The 17630-nt window shown below is 48.0% G+C and overlaps 1 protein-coding gene across 1 annotated transcript in view; it reads right to left on the reverse strand.

The window, feature by feature from the left end:
• LOC140327353 (disintegrin and metalloproteinase domain-containing protein 33-like) overlaps positions 1 to 13698 on the reverse strand; it is a 36286-nt gene extending 22588 nt beyond the window's left edge. The window contains exons 1-2 of the mRNA XM_072406740.1: positions 13542 to 13698; positions 7172 to 7251 (exon numbers count right to left, since the gene is read on the reverse strand). Of these exons, the coding sequence (XP_072262841.1) occupies positions 7172 to 7251; positions 13542 to 13647 (186 nt within the window). The 5' untranslated portion in view covers positions 13648 to 13698. The remainder of the gene's footprint in view (positions 1 to 7171; positions 7252 to 13541) is intronic.
• Positions 13699 to 17630: the final 3932 nt, after the last annotated feature.

The following is a 17630-nucleotide window of genomic DNA, read 5'->3' on the forward strand; positions in this document are numbered from 1 at the left end:
AATACCTACCAGGTGCTGAGTTAATTGATTGCACTACAGAGCACTTTTGGGTTGGTATACAGTGAATAAGAGGCCCTTTTTCCATTCCCACCCATGGGAAGAGAGCCACCCATTGGTACTGGGGCTGCTATGAATTGGGGGGCTCTAGGTCACCCTTTCTCAACCTTTTTATCCCCAAGGAACCCCTAAAAAAATGTTCAGGTTTCAAGGAACTACATGCAATATTGATGTTCGTGAAGAATGTTCTTTTTATCCGAATTCAATTTTTAAAGTTCATTGGGGTTATTTTTGTGGCGTTAGACCCGGAACAGGAGCCATTGGATGGTAAGGCTAAAGCAGCTCTGGCAACTTCTGGAGGAACCGTAGGGTTCTCTGGTTGAGAATTGGGTGCTGTAGGCATTGGTCTGGTTGAACCTAACCAAGGGTTTGGTGATATGGACCCTCCATGGGTGCATTATTAGTCCCCTAAACGGCTTTTTATAAACCATGGCTTATTCAGTTTTAAGGGGATCTATGAGTTCCGTGGCTTCTGAAAGAGCAAAACCAGCTCCACGTTTGTACCCCCAGGGGATCATGGGAATGGTCAGGGGCTCAGCAGCCATGATGGCTTAGTAGTCATGTCCTGTTGGGCTCTGCTCTTCTTCTCTCCTAATAAGGGACAGAGAAGATAATATAAACTCGATATCACCTCCACCCATGGAAGAATCTATGAGCTGCCATGCATAAGGCAGGAAGGGAGGTAACCTTTTATGAGAAACCACCGGAAGCCCAGGAAATGCGGTTCCCAAGATAACAGGTGTCATTTCAGATTTGACACAGCAAGATTGATCTAAATTTTTAAAAACATCATCGTTGTGAAAGTAACGGGTGGCTTTTTGGCTGCAGAAGATAGAAAAGTATTTTTACTGACTGAGATGGAAAGATAGATTTTGCCATGAACGTCATTCATTCGGCACATACCTGATCCGAGGTCCATCCAGACGTTAATGCTTGCAGATGTGAGATAACATTTATGGCTGAGGATGGCAAATATTCCACATGGAAAGTGGAAAAGGTCCATGTCAACACTGACATTTGTTCCATCATCATTGTATAATTGATGTCAATGTTTTGTAAGAGTTTGGAGAATGGTTATCCAATATGGCTTCCAGTTTTATAATAAGGCAAAGAAGAACAGATTTCATTGGTGATGGGTAAGTCTAGTGAGAGTTTGGAGAATGGTCATCTAGCATGGCTGTAAGATTCTTGGCATGACAACAAAGGACACCTCTCAACAGTTGTGGCCATAGATTACAATGACAGGTCTACAAGTGATAGGCCATTCAAATGGCCATCAAACATGGCTCCTAGTGTTTGACATGGCAAAAAAAGAACACCTTTCATCAGTGGTGGTCTTGGAGCAATGAGTCTAGTGAGTGCTTGGAGAATGGTCATCCAGCATGGCTTCCGATATTATTACATGATTTGACAAAGGTGGTCATAGAACTAAGCTATAAATCTCTCAAGTGAGAGCTTGGAGAATGGTCATCCAGCATGGCTCCAAAATTTACCATGTAGAAAAGAAGGACAGCTTTGAGCAGCAGTGTCCATTGTGAGGAGCAATGGGTCTATCTAGGGAGAGTTTGGAGAACCATCCAGCATGGCGCCCAATTTTATAACATGGGAAAGAAGAACAACTCATCAGTGGTCGTCGTTGAGTAGAGCAATGGGTCTATCCAGCGAGAACTTGGAGAATGGTCATCCAGCATGGTTCCAAATTTTATGACATTGAAATGGTCCATGATGGTCCAGAACAATAGGTCTATCAAGAGAGTTTGGAGAGTGGTCATTAAGAACAGATTTCAGCCGTGGTAGTCATGGAATAAAGCCATGCATCTATCTAACAGTCATCTAGCATGACTCCCACATTATGACCTTGGTGGCCAATGGTGGCCATAGAGTAGAGCAATGGGTCCTCCTGGGGAGAGTTAGGAGAACCATCCACCATAACTGCCAAATGTATGACATAGAAAAGAAGAACACCTTTCATTATAAGAGGTGGTCATGGAATTGGCCATGACATGGCAAAGAAGGACAGCAGTTGTGGTCATAGATGTCTATGATGGGTCCACCAGTGTTATATGTGAGCTTGGAGAAGGTTAGTCCAACATGGCCCATCATCTCCTGGCATTGGGGGACAATTTTCATTAGTTCTTCCAGACTTCAGTGATAGGTCCAGTTGTTCCTAGAATTCTAACGGACTCGAAGCAACCTTAGACACCTTGATTGAAATGTCTGGGATTTGTAGAATACTGGTGGTGGAGACCATTTCATGTCCTAAATCTCATCTTGCCATTGCTCTTCCTTTTTTCTGGTCTTTCCCTTCTCCTGCACTCTTTCTTTGTAAGTTTGGGAAGCTAAACCTTGTGTGGTCCTTCATTAAAGTAACCTGGTGTCCTCATGCTGGTAATCTCCTCATGGTGATTCTGTGGAACCCTCAAGTTCCCTTGTGTACCCCATACCCAGACTGGACAGTCAACATATTCACCCCACCTCTAAATATTAAACTTAGGAAGCCTCGTCGGCCTCGTGATCATTTGGAACCAGGCACTGTGACGGAGCCCATTTGGTATTTAGAGCCAATGAATATAAGGCTGGCGGTGTGAGGTCATGTGATCATTCTGAACCCAGTAGAGAAATTGGATTGTGTTGTGATTGTTTGGTGACCCCAATGTAGGAAATGGAAACCTTAAGATCCTGGAGTCATAAAGAGCAAATGTAAAAACTGGCCATCTGATGAGGTCATGTGATTCTTTCTAATCCTGGGAGCCCTCCCTAAGAACGACCAGCCAATGGGAACACTCGATGACGTCTGTGCAACCAACTGGCAGAGCCGTGTTGCTATTGTAAATGGTGGTCAGTGCCCAATGGTGGGAACTCTCCAGATGATGTTTTAGGCGAAAAACCAAGGGGCTCATTGGCAGACTACACACTCCATGCAGTGCCATACCTGGGGATCAAACCCATGTACCCCAACGTATTAAGGTGTGCTGCCACCTAGCTGCCTGATACAAGCACTGCAGTGAATCCCCTATGTTCACACATGGAATGTATGGGGAAGGTGACTGGTTAAGTGGTAAATTGCAGATGGAACCCCCCCATCTTTCCTCCATGGAGCCAGATAATTGCAGAGATACTGAGATAAAATTCCTGAGTTGGGAAGGAAACAATTATTCCCGAAATTTAAATTCTTTGTGCCTCACTCGCTATGGGAAAAGCCACCGATCCTCCTCCAAATTACCATCAGACCTTGTTTACAACACGGCTAATTGAAAACAGACCAAGTATTACCTCTAACTGAGGTCACATGACTCCCCATAAAAATGACTTCCTGTGTCTACCTCCCCAGAAGGACAGAGCCATGTTTGTGCAGGGATCTCCCAGGGTCACCATCATGGAGGCCTCATGTAAATCCCGATTGAGTTTTGATTCTCTTTACAATATAAAAAAGTTGATAATAAGTTAGAATTGCTCCTCAGGGGCGGAGCTAAGAGGTGCTCCCGGAGGAATGAAAAAAAAAACATAACAGCCACAGACCATTTACAGAGCAATATTTGGGTGGAATGATCCTTTAATTCAAAAAAGATGAATGTGGAAGGCAGAATGAATCAGATTGATTCCGGTGAGTCAGTGAGTGAATCAGGGAAGAGGATCCCAGCATCATCATTATATAAATAATAAACGTATTAATGTTAGCTTTCAGCAGATAGAAAATAAATACCGGGTTATCCTGCCAGAAATCCTTGTAACCTTCTCTGCACTCAATCCCAAAGAAGGGTCCCAACTTTCTGCCCTATCAGCTGGGAACTACATAACCCCTCCTACCTATATAGGGGGGATAGGAAAGGGGCGTGTTCTGTAGTCCTTACATGCTTTCTCAAGTGACAACGCTGCTTCTCTATAGATAAAGGGTGAGGAGTGAGCACTGTTACCCTGAGACAAGAAATGTTACTGGCAGGATCATCAGTTAAGGTGATTGTGGAACTATGAAGAAGGGGATTTGGGTGTAAAGGGGATCTCTGATGTGAAGCTGGGGACACTAATCAGAGGGGGGGGGGTTCTGATGTGAAGAGGGGGACATTATTACTAAAGTAAACCACTGATGTAACGGGCAGTATGGTGTGAAATGGGGGGGTCCAGCTGTGAAAGGGGAATGCTAATGCAAAGGAGTGTCCAGATATTTAGGGGGACTCCCAATATAAAAGATGGACTTGATGTAAGGGGGAGGGGGGGGTTATGAAAAATGGACTAACATGGAGAGGGAATTTTGACATAAAGAGGGACTCTAATATGAAGCTGCGGACACTAATGTTAGAGGGGGCTCCTTATATGCAGATGGGACTTTGATGTGAAGGGGGATTCTGGTTTAAAAAGGACCCTGGAATGAATGTAAAAGGAGACTCTGAGGTAAAATAGGGGGTCCAAATCTGAAGGGGGGCTCTGATAGGGGATGCAAATCTCATGTGAAGGGGGGCTCTGATGTAAAATAGGGGGACTACATGTGAAGGGGGGCTTTGATGTGAAATGGGGGGTCCAGGAGTAAAGGGGGACTCTGATGTAAAATGGGGGGTCCAGATGTGAAAGGGTGGCTCTGATATAAAATGAGGGGTCCAAATCTGAAGGGGGCTTTGATGTAAAATGGGGGGTCCAGATGTGAAGGGGGTCTCTGATGTGAAATGGGGGTCAAGATGTGAAGCAGGACCTCTGATTTAAATTTTGGGGGTCCAGATGTGAAGGGGGACCTCTGATTAAAATTTTGGGGGTCCAGATGTGAAGGGGGGCCTCTGATTTAAATTTTGGGGGTCCAGATGTAAAGGGGACCTCTGATTTAAAGCGTGCAGTGTTATGTAAAGGGGATTCGGATGTAAAGGTGGGGGTACTCTGATGTGAAATATGAGGTCCAGATGTAAAAGGGGGCTCTGATGTAAAGAGGAACCAATGATTTAATGTATGGCGTCTTATGTAAAGGAGGTTCCCTGATGTGCAATGTGGGGACCAGTTGGGATTGGGGACTCTGAAGTAAAGGGAAAAATAATGTGAAGGGGAAAACTCTATTGTAGTGGGGCTCCTGATGTATGGGGGGCCCAAATAGTGTCAAAAATTAGCCCTGGGGCGGTGAGATCTGTAGCTAGAGGACCATCATCGGTGGTGTAGGGATATCACAGAAGGGGGAGGGGTGCCGGTTTAAATTCCATGTTGGGGCCCCATAGAGCTGCGGTTACTGCACTGCTTCATGCCGCTTTATAGCTCTGCGAATCGCATGCACCATGCATCACATGTGCAGTCACACCTCTCAAAATGCGCTCCATGCATTCTCCAGGTGGTGAGTCAGAATTCCTCCTAAAGGGGCACTCAGGACCCCCAACCACAAATAATAGTTTTGGTCTTTGATAGAAAAAGGGGAAACAACGGTTCTATTTCTCTGTAATGGGGAAGTCAGAGTGAATCAGCTCTGTTATGGTGAATCAGAATGATTTGGGGAAGAGGATGCCAGCTTCACTTTCACTTAAAATTTTCTATTATTATTTCACGCCGGGTGAATGGTTTGGTAGATTTTGGTAACATTGGTGGGTGAATGTACGTGGCAGCCACGATTATTAATGTGGTGTGTTCTTTTATCGGTGACTGTACTTTACTGTTCTCCCCTCGCAGTGAATAAGGACTGAGCAGTCTTTGGGAATCTGGAAAGGTTTTAGGATGAAAGGGTTAAAGTCTATGAATGTAATAACAGCGGGCGGGGGTGGGGGGACATCCCATGGAGGGATCTGGTTGTAATAATGATCCTTCCTGCCAGATCTCTGACTTATAATAACAGTCCTCTCCCTCCACCATCTCTGGGCCAAGTCAGGTTCTGCCAGGACTGAGACCTGAACCCTGAGATGTGTGTCCTCCTCCCTTCACTCATGTTATTGTTAACGAGAGAGCGCCAACATACACAGGAGCGCTGCATGGAGTGATCACACGGACTTGCAGGATAAATAAACATGTTATTGTCAGAACCATCAGCATCGGACCACAGGATCTGTACTATCCGGGCCATCTGACCCCCTTCACCCCTATAGGAGGCCTCCCATTCCCAACCATTAGTATGGGGTTAGTCCTCCATGGAAGGCTTTCTACAAGGTTTTGGAGGGTGCCCATTGCTGGGGTCTGGTGATGACGGTAGGTGAGAAGATCGGGGTCACCATTCTAATTCACCCTGTACGTGGTCAGTAGGGGTCTGAGCTCTGTGCAGGACACTCCACTTCCTCCTCACCAGAATGGTCAAACCATGGCCGGCGCTGGCATTGTACCCCCGGCACAGTCATGGTGGACCAGGAAACAACCCTCACCAAACCATGACTATAAGGCTGGAAAAGCACAATTGTCTATAGGTCAGTGTGATGGTCAGGTGACCTCATACTTATGGCCATATAGGTCGGTGTGATGGTCAGGTGACCTCATCCTCTTGGCCTTATAGGTCAGTGTGATAGTCAGGTGACCTCATACTCTTGGCCATATAGGTCAGTGTGATAGTCAGGTGACCTCATACTTATGGCCATATAGGTCCGTGTGATGGGCAGGTGACCTCATACTTATGGGGTTATAGGTCGGTGTGATGGTCAGGTGACCTCATACTCTTGGTCTTTTAGGTCAATGTGATGGTCAGGTGACCTCGTACTCTGTGCCTTATAGGTCGGTGGGATAGACAGGTATTATTATTATATTTTGAATACTAAACTTTATTGCTATCACAAGGAGACTGCTAAGAGCCCTATGTGACTTCATTACAGAGGGGTGACAGGTTCCTCTTATTGAGATATCAGGGGTGGAGCCCCTTTATTCTAACATCCCCAGCCCCCCCTCCTAGGTGTCCCCCTGCCAGGGTGCATTTGGGATTTACCAATGAATAGCAACGCGGCCATTACCATTCACACTCCGGTGACCCCACCATTCATATTTATACGCCAAGCAGCACAAAACAACTGCATGTGACACCGCATGTCCTGCCACCCGGCCCATGCCAGGATTTTGGCCCCTGAGGGCCCAGCAGGACAAAATCTGCTGGCCCTGTACGCCTGATGTGGTATAGCCGAGGATTGAAAGTAATCGGAGTGCTCCCAGTGCAAATACGTCTACAGAGGTCACCTACCTTATCCTGCAGGGTCACCGACCTCCGGATACGTCCATTCAGCAGCCACGTCGCACTCACTTCTTCCCCGTGTGTTGCCCCTGGAAACAGAAGTTTATTCTGATTGGTAAATGCTCAGAATCAGCTATAAAATGTGACATTTGGCTGTGTGCGCCCTCATTCTGCCATGGCAGTCATCTGGCAGCAATGGCCGATGCCAGGAATACCCAAGTCTGCCTCCTGCAGTTATACTTCTCAGGGATGGCTGGTGGTGCTGTGATTTACTTCTTCTTCTGTATTCTCTCCCTGTCAGGTTGTAGGGCGCCCATAGGGACCCCCCAATCTCCTGCCTGAGCTGATAACACCCCCAGATATCCCCTCCAGGACAATGACAGATTTACATCAATCAATACATCTTTATTAAAGAAAGTGAGTAGAAGTTTTTGTACAATTTTTTTAATATTCATCCTAAATTATTTGGACTATTTTGGTAAATATTCCACAATTTAAATGTACTTTCTTTTAAAGCCAGCAGATGGCGCTGTCAGCTCCTTTTATTGAAACTGTTTACAGAGCTCTGTAGCTGAAGCTGAGATACTGATCAGTCCATTCACACGGAAAAACGAGGTCACATGGCAGAATGTCATTGCTGTCTGTCAGCCAACTCACAGTGCTCAGGGAATCCTTTGTAAGTAAAACAAAGAATGGTTTGGCACAACATTTGTTCAGCACCTGGCAGGGGGGCCCCGGAATAAAATTCACACCCTTCCCCCACCATGACACGCATATGCTGAATAATATACATGCCAGGGAAACAGCTGCACGTGTGTTCTACATGCCACGGCATATGTCGTTCTGCATGTCTGGTCATGTGATGCACACACTAGTAAACCAACCTACCTGGATTGGATCACCCCACTGGATCCCCTGGGCCCTTTAACCCACCATGTATGGGATGATCCCCATTGGCTGAGACGGTGGCGGCCTATTGTTTATAATCTGGAACTACAACAAGGCGCTGGGGATTAATATTCCTCCAGCCAGACCATGCCTTGGCACAGCCGACTTCCCATCATCATCCAAAATCATCACCGCCTGCCAAGACATGGAAGACTAAAGCGTCCGCTCAGCACCGGCCCCATGGTGGGGTGATGGGGGATGGGCTGTTGTTTTGATATAATTTTTGCCTATTGCAAAGGAATTTTGGAATATTCATTAAAAAAAGTGAATCCGGGGTGCTTTGTACCCCTTTAATAGAAGTAGGAATGGGGATGGGTTATGCAAATGAGAGAGCTGTGACTCCGCCCAGTAACCCCCAAAGTGGGGCTTTTGCAATCCCTGAACTTCTTTCTTATTTTTTATTGGTCCTCAGCAGATTTGGCAGTGGTGACCCCCCCAGGGCAAACTTTTTAGTGCCCCCCCCCCCCTATGGATGACTGTGACTGTGATTTCCCCCCAGTACTCTGATGATGGGAAGTCCTCATACGGGGCCCCCTTCCTTCCTGACATGCAGTACAACATACAACGTGGTCATCATGGACTTTGCACCTAGTCCTTGGTCAGCATGACATACAATAATCTTTGGCTGGTCATAGGATGTGACATATAGAATATACATATAGGGGGCAGTGTTGGGGGGGGTATACCTAGGCCCAACACACATATGTGGAGCCGCCCTAGTGGGGGGTTGTTTTGGTCACAGCCGTGTGCTCGGGTCACCAAGCTGTCAGCAAATAGGAAGCCGGTGAGATAAAAGCCCCCAGCTAAAATTGAAGCAAATTTTGCCAAAATTTTTCCAATTTTTCTGCATTGTTTATCTCCATTATAGATGACTGTGACTTTGATTTCCCCCCAGTACTCGGCCTGATGATGGGAAGTTATCATACACGGCCTCCTTCCTTCCTGACATCATGCAGTACAGCATGTAACATGCAATGTGGTCACGCAGTCCTTGGCCAGCATGACATACAATTCTCTTTGGCTGGTCATGTGACGTGACATATGGAATATACATATAGGGAGCAGACTTCAATATGTGGAAAGGAAATGGGGAAACGTGCTGGATAATGCGTTATATTTCCCGCTCTGTAGAGTAACAAAAGCGCATTATCTGCATGGGGTCTGCATGCCAGCCGTGGTGTCAATCATCCTCAGCCCCTCGCACTACTCATAGCATAGCTGCCCTGTATTGTATGAAATATCCCCCCCAAATCCAGAAATGGATCCTTCCTCTATTACTTGAATCATTTAAAACATCTCAAGCTCGCCCCCTAATGGCTGCAAGTGGTAAATAGGAAATATACCCGTGCTGTATTTTATGTATAATTCAGGGCCCAATGGTTGCTGCCCCAGCTACACTGTAGTCCCCCATGACAATATTTGGGCTGCACCCCGCCCTGATGAGCAGTTTGTAGCTGGCTGCAGATCCAACGCATTCTCGCAGGAGTCAGGCTCATCACTGGAACGTTTGTTGTGTTTTTCAGACCAAATAAGGACAGATCTGATTGTTTGCGTCCTGATAATGAACCGAGGAGCGAGCAGCGAGCGCAGATCAGTGATTGGAAGGCGCAGATAGCAATATGAAACATCGCTTACCAGAAACGAGATAAAAGGATATGGAAGTCAGTGTGGTTTAACAGCTCTATAAAGAAATGTGCAGGAAGAGCAATATGAGACATCAAAAACAAAATGACACGAGTTACAAAATCGCTAATTCATTTCAGCCAATCGGTGAGCTTGGGGCAGGGAGGTGGGGGTTGGGTTGTAGACAGGTAGCCTAATGGTGCGTAGGACAGTCCATTATCCATTACTACCACCAATACCCCCACCTGTAGCTCAAGGCAGATTGTAGCGGATTGCCCCCATTCATCTGTATTGGAGTGGCTGGGAACAATTTGCAGTTGCATTTGAGTTGCGGCTGACTGGGCATGCAGCTTCCGGCCTCCATAGACCTGAATGGGGATGTAAGGCTGCACCTCTACGCAGCATTGTGCAGGAAGCATTCACCTGTCTGTGCGGATCCATATGGAGGGCAGAGAGGGCCCAGACATGGAGGAGGAAGGAAGCCGCATTCCCTAGAGGGTAAAATATTCCAAAGGAGAGCCAACCGCCCGCCATCTGCCAATGCAATACACACAGGGCCTGCGATAGCTGCAAGTCACAGCACTACTGCAAATCCAAAAATCACACACCAGCCAATCCGCTGCTGAACACTGCACACACGGGTACAATGGGGGCCAGCAGGGGATTTTTGGTAAAATGGGCATTGGTTGGACATTGCTGGTTAGGGAATTGCAAACCTTCGGAACATAATGCTGTCATCTGATATGTAATGCAAGCATGGGATTTGTGGGAACATGACACAGGGGGTAAAATAACTGGGATATGCTCTCCACAGGTTCTCCTATTCATGAGGTAAATTCCTCTTTACTTAATGATCCTGCCAGTAACACACGTCCGGTCCTTGGGTGACAGCGATAAGTGTATTTTATCGATAAAGCAAACGTGTTGTCACACACATTCTGTACTTGCTGAAAATGAAGGTAGAAAACTAAAGCGGTCACCACATCTGAGCTGCAATATATTACATTGGTGTCCTTGTGGTTAGATAAAGATGAATCGCATGAATGTGACCAGAACGTTCCGTGTCCTCCTGCACCTCTCTCTAGGTCCCATCGCACCCCCCTCCCCCAATCATGTGATATCACGAAGAGGTCCTTGCCCCCAATATAAAGGGACACCCCAGTGTTGAGGGAAAGAACAGGGCATGGTACCAGAATGGGGGGTGACATGATAACTGCCCCCCTTTTCCTGGCCACGTGCAGCTCTAAGGCACCCCGAGCATGTTATGAGATATATAAATACCCCCACATTATAGGGGTGACCTATACATACTCCATGCAGCTGTTGTTCCTATAATGATAACCAGGTCCCCAGCGCTGTAAGGGGAGAGCTCTTCTCACCTCTGTGTTGGATTTCCCTCGCGGTGGAATTTGAAGGTGAAAGGGGGTCATAAAATGAGGCAGTCTGACAAATTCTGCCCCTGGGGGTAACATGAGAGTACCATATAATCCCAAAACAATGGCCAGACATAATCCGGGGGTATTAGAGGCTGGTATGTCACCTTTTCACCTGGGACCCCACAGGAGCTCTGTGAGTGCAGCGTGTGTCCACCTGGGGGCGTCCCATCATTCACAGGGCAGGGACACCACTTGCATGAGGGGTAAGTGGCATCTACAGGAAGGGGGGGGGGACAGTCCTAGTTAGGCTGCAACATTGTACAGTGTTTGGAAATGTTTTAATGAGGGTCCCATAGCAGCTGTGGCCCCTACCTCTCCATGGCATGTGTTGGAACATGTCAATGTCACATGATCTATAGAGGCAGCGGGGGCTTTGCTTTACTTCAATTCCAACACAGCCCCATATTGCCCAAACCTGCGATTTCCCTGCTGTATCTGTGAGAATAAATACCCCCGGTGACCCCGCAGATTGTAAATTGTTGGAGGGGCCCCAATACAATTCCTGTAATTATCATGTTGGCAGGCTTGGAGAGGAGGGGGATGGGGGGTTCTGATCCGGCTCCTTTCCCATGACCCAGGAGGGTTGGAATCATTTATCAGGACTCATTGGGGTCTTATATGTGAAACCCTTTCATAGTTCCCTCATTAGCCTGAAGTCTTATGGGCCCCATTACCAGAAGAAGGGGCCCCGGAGTTTAGGGACTGCGCACTGGCCACCTGCCAGACATTCACTTTATATGGGGGCTCCATTCACGTGAGAGCTCCACACAAAACATCCCAGCATGGAAACTACAGCGCTGGGCCAAAGAGCTTACACTTCAATATACGCCAAACAAAGGCTGATTGGCTGCTTTGAGCTTCACAGAGAAAATACAGATCAGGCATAATGAACATTCACTCGCATTCATTTCCTAAACTAGAGCATATTCACCAGCCTAAACCAGGCGATTCACCTCATTATTCACTCAATCCGTAGTATTAGATTGCTGAGGGTGAATGTTGGGAGAATAGATGAGGATTGTAGGGATTGTGGCGAGCAAAGAAATACAAATGGTGGCCAACGTGGCTTCATAAGGTGGCGCCACCATCATCAATGCCACCAACCCGACACGTGGACTGATAGGACGAGCAGACCCCCGATAGGTACCCACCTACCACATGTCATACATTGGGGGTCAGTAGAAGGAATGTCCCATACATTGGGGGTCTGTGGGAGGAATGTCCCGTACATTGGGGGGTCTGTGGGAGGAATGTCCCGTACTTTGGGGGTCTGTGGGAGGAATGCCCCATACATTGGGGGTCTGTGGGAGGAATGTCCCATACATTGGGGGGCAGTAAGAGGAATGTCCCCCCTTACATTGGTGGTCACAATGCTCCTTACTTTTTTTGGGCAGTGAAAATATTGTCCTATATGTTTGTGGTCAGTTACATTGGTGGAAAGTGGGGAGAGTTCTCATCATATTGGTGGAATTTAGGAAGGATGTCCCTTACATTGGGGGTCAGTGGGGGAATGTCTCGTACATTGGAGGTCAGTGTGAGGTCCCCTTTACATTGGGGGTCAGTGTGGGGTCCCCTTTACATTGGGGGTCGGTGGGGGTCCCCTTTACATTGGGGGTCAGTGTGGGGTCCCCTTTACTTTGGGGGTCAGTGTGGGGTCCCCTTTACATTGGGGTCAGTGGGAGGAATGTCTTGTACATTGGGAGTCAGTGCGAGGTCCCCTTTACATTGGGGGTCGGTGGGGGTCCCCTTTACATTGGGGGTCAGTGTGGGGTCCCCTTTACATTGGGGTCGTTGGGGTTCACTTTATATTGGGGGTCAGTGGGGGTCCCCTTTACATATGCAGTCGGTGGGGGTCCCCTTTACATTGGGACCACCGATGTCGCCCAGCGCTCCCACATAACATCGGCCCCAGAGCTAAGCAGATACCCCAGATGGGACCCCTAACAACCCCCTGCTGGGCCCCCCCTCTCATTCCTTTCCTATTACTTCCATGGTATCTCCTGATTGGGGCCATATACACGTGCTGAGCTCTGTATATGCGGAGCCCTTGGATTGTCAGCTCTCAGACCATCCATCCATCCAATCATTCATCCGATCATTCATCCGATCATTCATCTCTATCACACAGTGAGCCGTTAACCCTTTCCTGCCCCCGCCCCCAAAAAAAAAACCCTTCTACAGACCTCTGCAGCCCCAGCCTGACCTAACTGCCATCCAGCAGCAGAGGGAAGAAGTAGAAGGAAACATCAGCTGCATGGTGAGGGACTACAACTCCTATCAGTCCATGCTGGGACTTGTAGTTCCTCACCGGCTGCAGAATTAAAGTTTTTCCATCCCTAGAAAGCAGAATTCCCCTTTCACCCCTCACTCACCGACAGCCGGCTGTGGGGCAGATAAAGGGGTCACCAGCAGTAGCAGGGTACAAATCCAGAACCACCGAACTCCTTTCTGAGGGCCAAATTCCCAGCTGGTCCCCATCCCGGGACTTTAGTAGCGCTCATCGCCCAGCCAGCCTCCCCCTTCTCTCTCTATATATATCCAGCTGTGATGCACAGGCCCCGCCCATAACCACGCCCATCTCCGCCCTCACTATGTACAGCCGCTCCGCCCATCTGTAATAATAGGCTGCCTGATTCCTTTGCCCCGCCCATTTCCACCCTCACTATGTACAGCAGCTCCGCCTAATTGTAATATTAGGCTGCCTGGCTCCTCTGCCCCGCCCAAGGGGAGGGGCCACACATCCAGATGTTTTATTGTCAGTGCAGGGCAGAGCAAATGGGGATTAAAGGGTAACTCCAACCAGGGGCCCCTGGACACCCAAATAATAGCTTCTCCATGTGCAGACCGGTCCACATTGCTACCCTGGAATGGTTTTATAGGGTCACTGGTTTTGGGGACATTTAATGAGGACTACAGAGCCCCCCCTAGTTAAAGGGATCAGGCTGTCCTGGGGTGACAACTTTGGCTGGACAGAATGTATTTATAAATAGCGTTCCCACCCTTAGAGAGGAAGTGTTATAGGACTACAGAATATATTCCTGATCCCCATTGCATAGGGGGCTGTTCTGTTATCCTCTAACACTTAAGGGTGACAACGCTAGCTGGACAGAATATGTTAAGGAATAGCGTTGACACCCTAAAACAGGAAGTGATTTAGGACTACAGAACACCCCCCATGGTCTGAGGATCAGGAAAGGTCCTAAACCACTTCCTGTATCAGGGTGACAACACAGTTTCTAAATGCATGCTGCTTAGCTGGCGTTGTCACCCTTAGACAGGACGTATTACAGGAGGACAGAACAGCTCCCGTGTTATGGGGCTGTGACTACATTGAATTCTCTTATCGTGGCAACACCCCTGTGAAATTCCTATTGAAATGTCCACTTGTAGTCACTATTTCCTGTAGGGGTGACAACGGAAAATCCCATTTGGGAGACAAGGACGGAGCGTTGTCACCCTATAATAGGACCTGTGAGATCTTGTTGGCAGGATCACCGGGGATGATGAATTTCCCTCCCTCCAGCACAGGGAGGAATTTTCTGCATTTGCTTTGAAATTGGAGGAAAAGCCCTGAAGGGGAATTCTGCTTAAATGAGGATTAACCCTCCGATGACCCCGGGTGACACAAGAGCTCTCCCCTCCCCCAAGGCTTACCACAGCTGCAATTACAGGAGAAACCAGAAACTTACCACTCACCTCCCTTCATTTACATAAAAAAAGGTAAAAACATGGCCGCCGTTTAGGTGGTACAAGGGGTATGTTGGGCCCTATTATTTTGAGGGCCCGGCCAGGGTTCCCAACATAATCTCCGATCCTCTAGGCCTAATACTACAGCAAATTTCAACTACTTACCCCCACAGTAATGCCCTGTTTGGATGAAGACTCCGCCCACTGATCACATAGAACTGCCCACTCGGCATCCCTCTGCGGAAAGCATTTTATTTCCTATACCCAATCACCATCTTCCCTAATGGCTCCGCCCAGCTTCCTGTGGTTCTGACCAATAAATGGGAAAGCCAGCCTAGCATGGACTCTGAGGGGGCAGAAACAGCAGCCATCTGGGGACCGGACACAGGGGGCGCTCTGCTCTCATGTTATTTCCATCTAGCGCTGTGTTATGTTTGACTTATTCAGAAACATCTAAATAGACCCAGTCAGTGCCATGTGAAAGGGCTTATATCTGAGTATCTAGGACTGGACATAGGGGGCCGCTGTGTTCATGTTTGCTCTACGTTATTTCCACCTGAAACCATATTGCTCCTTTAGATTCAGAAATCTGGGAACAGGCCCAGTTAGTGCCATGTGATGGGCTTATATTTGAGTATCTAGGACTGGACACAGGGGGGGCATTCTGTTTAAGTTTGCTCTACATTATTTCCACCCGGCACCATATTGCTTCCTTCAGATTCAAAAATCTGGGAACAGGCCCAGTCAGTGCCATGTGAAGGACTTATATCTGAGTATCCAGGACTTCATTCTGGATAGGGGGATTCCAGGATCAGACACAAGGGGTCGCTCTGATTGTGGCTGCTCTCACATTATTTCCACCCAGATTCATATTGCCTCTGTCAGATTTAGGAATGTGTAAAGAGGACTCAGTGCAGTGTGATGGGTTAATATCTGAGTATCTAGGACCAATCATTTAATCTGGATGGGGGATCTGGGGACTGGTCAGTGGGGGGCGCTGTGTTCACATCTGGTCTCACAATATTTACACCTGGCTTAATATTGCTTCTTTAACATGTAAAGAAGTCTCAGTGGCATGTGATAGACTTATATCTGAGTATCTATGACCAGTCTTCATTCTGGATGGGGGGAATCTGAGGACTGGTCACAAGGGGGGCGCTCTATTCTTGTCTGGCCCCATTTTTTTGCACTGGGCACCATATTGTTTCTTTCAGATTCAGAAATCTGGGAACAGACCCAGTCAGTACCATGCTAAGGGCTTATATCTGAGTACATCTAGGACCAGTCTTCATTCTGGAGGGGGGTTAATCTGATGACCAGACACAGGGGGGCGCTCTATTCATGTCTGCTCTTACATTATTTCTAGCCTGCTCCAGATTGCACCTGGGAACAGAGCCAGTCAGTGCCATGTGACCTGTCAGTGTATATTAAGGGGAGAGAAGGGTACGGGGTGATCTGGGGCAACCTACCTGCTGAGTGTGGAGGAAGGAATGTGAGATAAGAATTGCATCATTTATCACCTCCAACCATTGCACAGATAATGAAATGATCCCAGATATCCCATCATGCCATCAAAGATACGGCTCTGTGACGAATGGTGGTAGTGGGAGTCATGCACGCCACTGTGCGCGCCTCAACTCTATATATACAGATAGATATTGATGTGTTTACCCTCCTAAGTGCCCCCCGGATGTCACCGTATCCCCATTACCCTCCTAGGTGCCCCCTGAATGTCACCAAAACCCCATTACCCTCCTAAGTTCCCCCCAGATGTCACCGTAACCCCATTACCCTCCTAAGTGCCCCCTGAATGTCACCGTAACCCCATTACCCTCCTAGGTGCCCCCTGAATGTCACCGTAACCCCATTACCCTCCTAGGTTCCCCCCGGATGTCACCGTAACCCCATTACCCTCCTAAGTGCCCCCTGAATGTCACCGTAACCCCATTACCCTCCTAAGTGCCCCCTTAATGCCCCTGTAACCTTCCACCCTCCTATCTGCACCCTTGATTGTTCCTGTAACCCTCTGCACCTTTCTCGGTGCCTTTCTCTCTTTTTCTGTCACCATAACCCTTCACTTTCCTCTGTGGCCCCATGAATGCCCCCTCCACCTTCTTCTGTGCCCACCAGCTAACGTCCTTATAAACCCCATCCTCCGCTCTGCCCCCTGAAGGTCCCCATACTCCCCTTCCAAACACCGTATTTGCCCCAGAGTGTCCCTGTAGACAGCTTTTGTCCTCTGTGCCCACCTGAATGCCCACCCAGTCCCCTTACTGTCCCACTGACTTTCAGCCTAACCCCCACTCTCCTTTCTGACTCCCATAATATCCCCCAAAATACCCCACCCTCCTATTTGCCCCCTGACTGTCCTTGTGGGCACCTGTCATCCTTTGTGTCTTGCTTCCATCGCCAACATGATGAAAGTTAATATCAGGCTGTGTGTGATTAGTGTGATCACAGCTGGGAACAGCACTGAGCAGGGCCTCATATAGATGGTGCCGGATGATCGGAGCAGAAATGATGATTGGTAGCTGATAGTGGGGGTCACCTCATGGTGGGAGGATGGATTTTGGCATCCGCAGTTTATTATTGTGCAGCCACAGCTCCCCACAACTTCCTCCATAAAAAACCCAACCCGGCCACCTAACCTCGATATGATCTGCCCCTCTAACCGCCCCAGGAGGGTTTCCTGCAGTAAAAGGTCTAAACTCCGCCCACTGAGTCATCATTCTAACCCGCTTCTGTCCTGTAGCTGCCTGGATTTCAATTTATAC

This window comes from Pyxicephalus adspersus, chromosome 3 (assembly GCF_032062135.1).
Source record: "Pyxicephalus adspersus chromosome 3, UCB_Pads_2.0, whole genome shotgun sequence".
NCBI classification, from domain to species: Eukaryota; Metazoa; Chordata; class Amphibia; order Anura; family Pyxicephalidae; genus Pyxicephalus; species Pyxicephalus adspersus.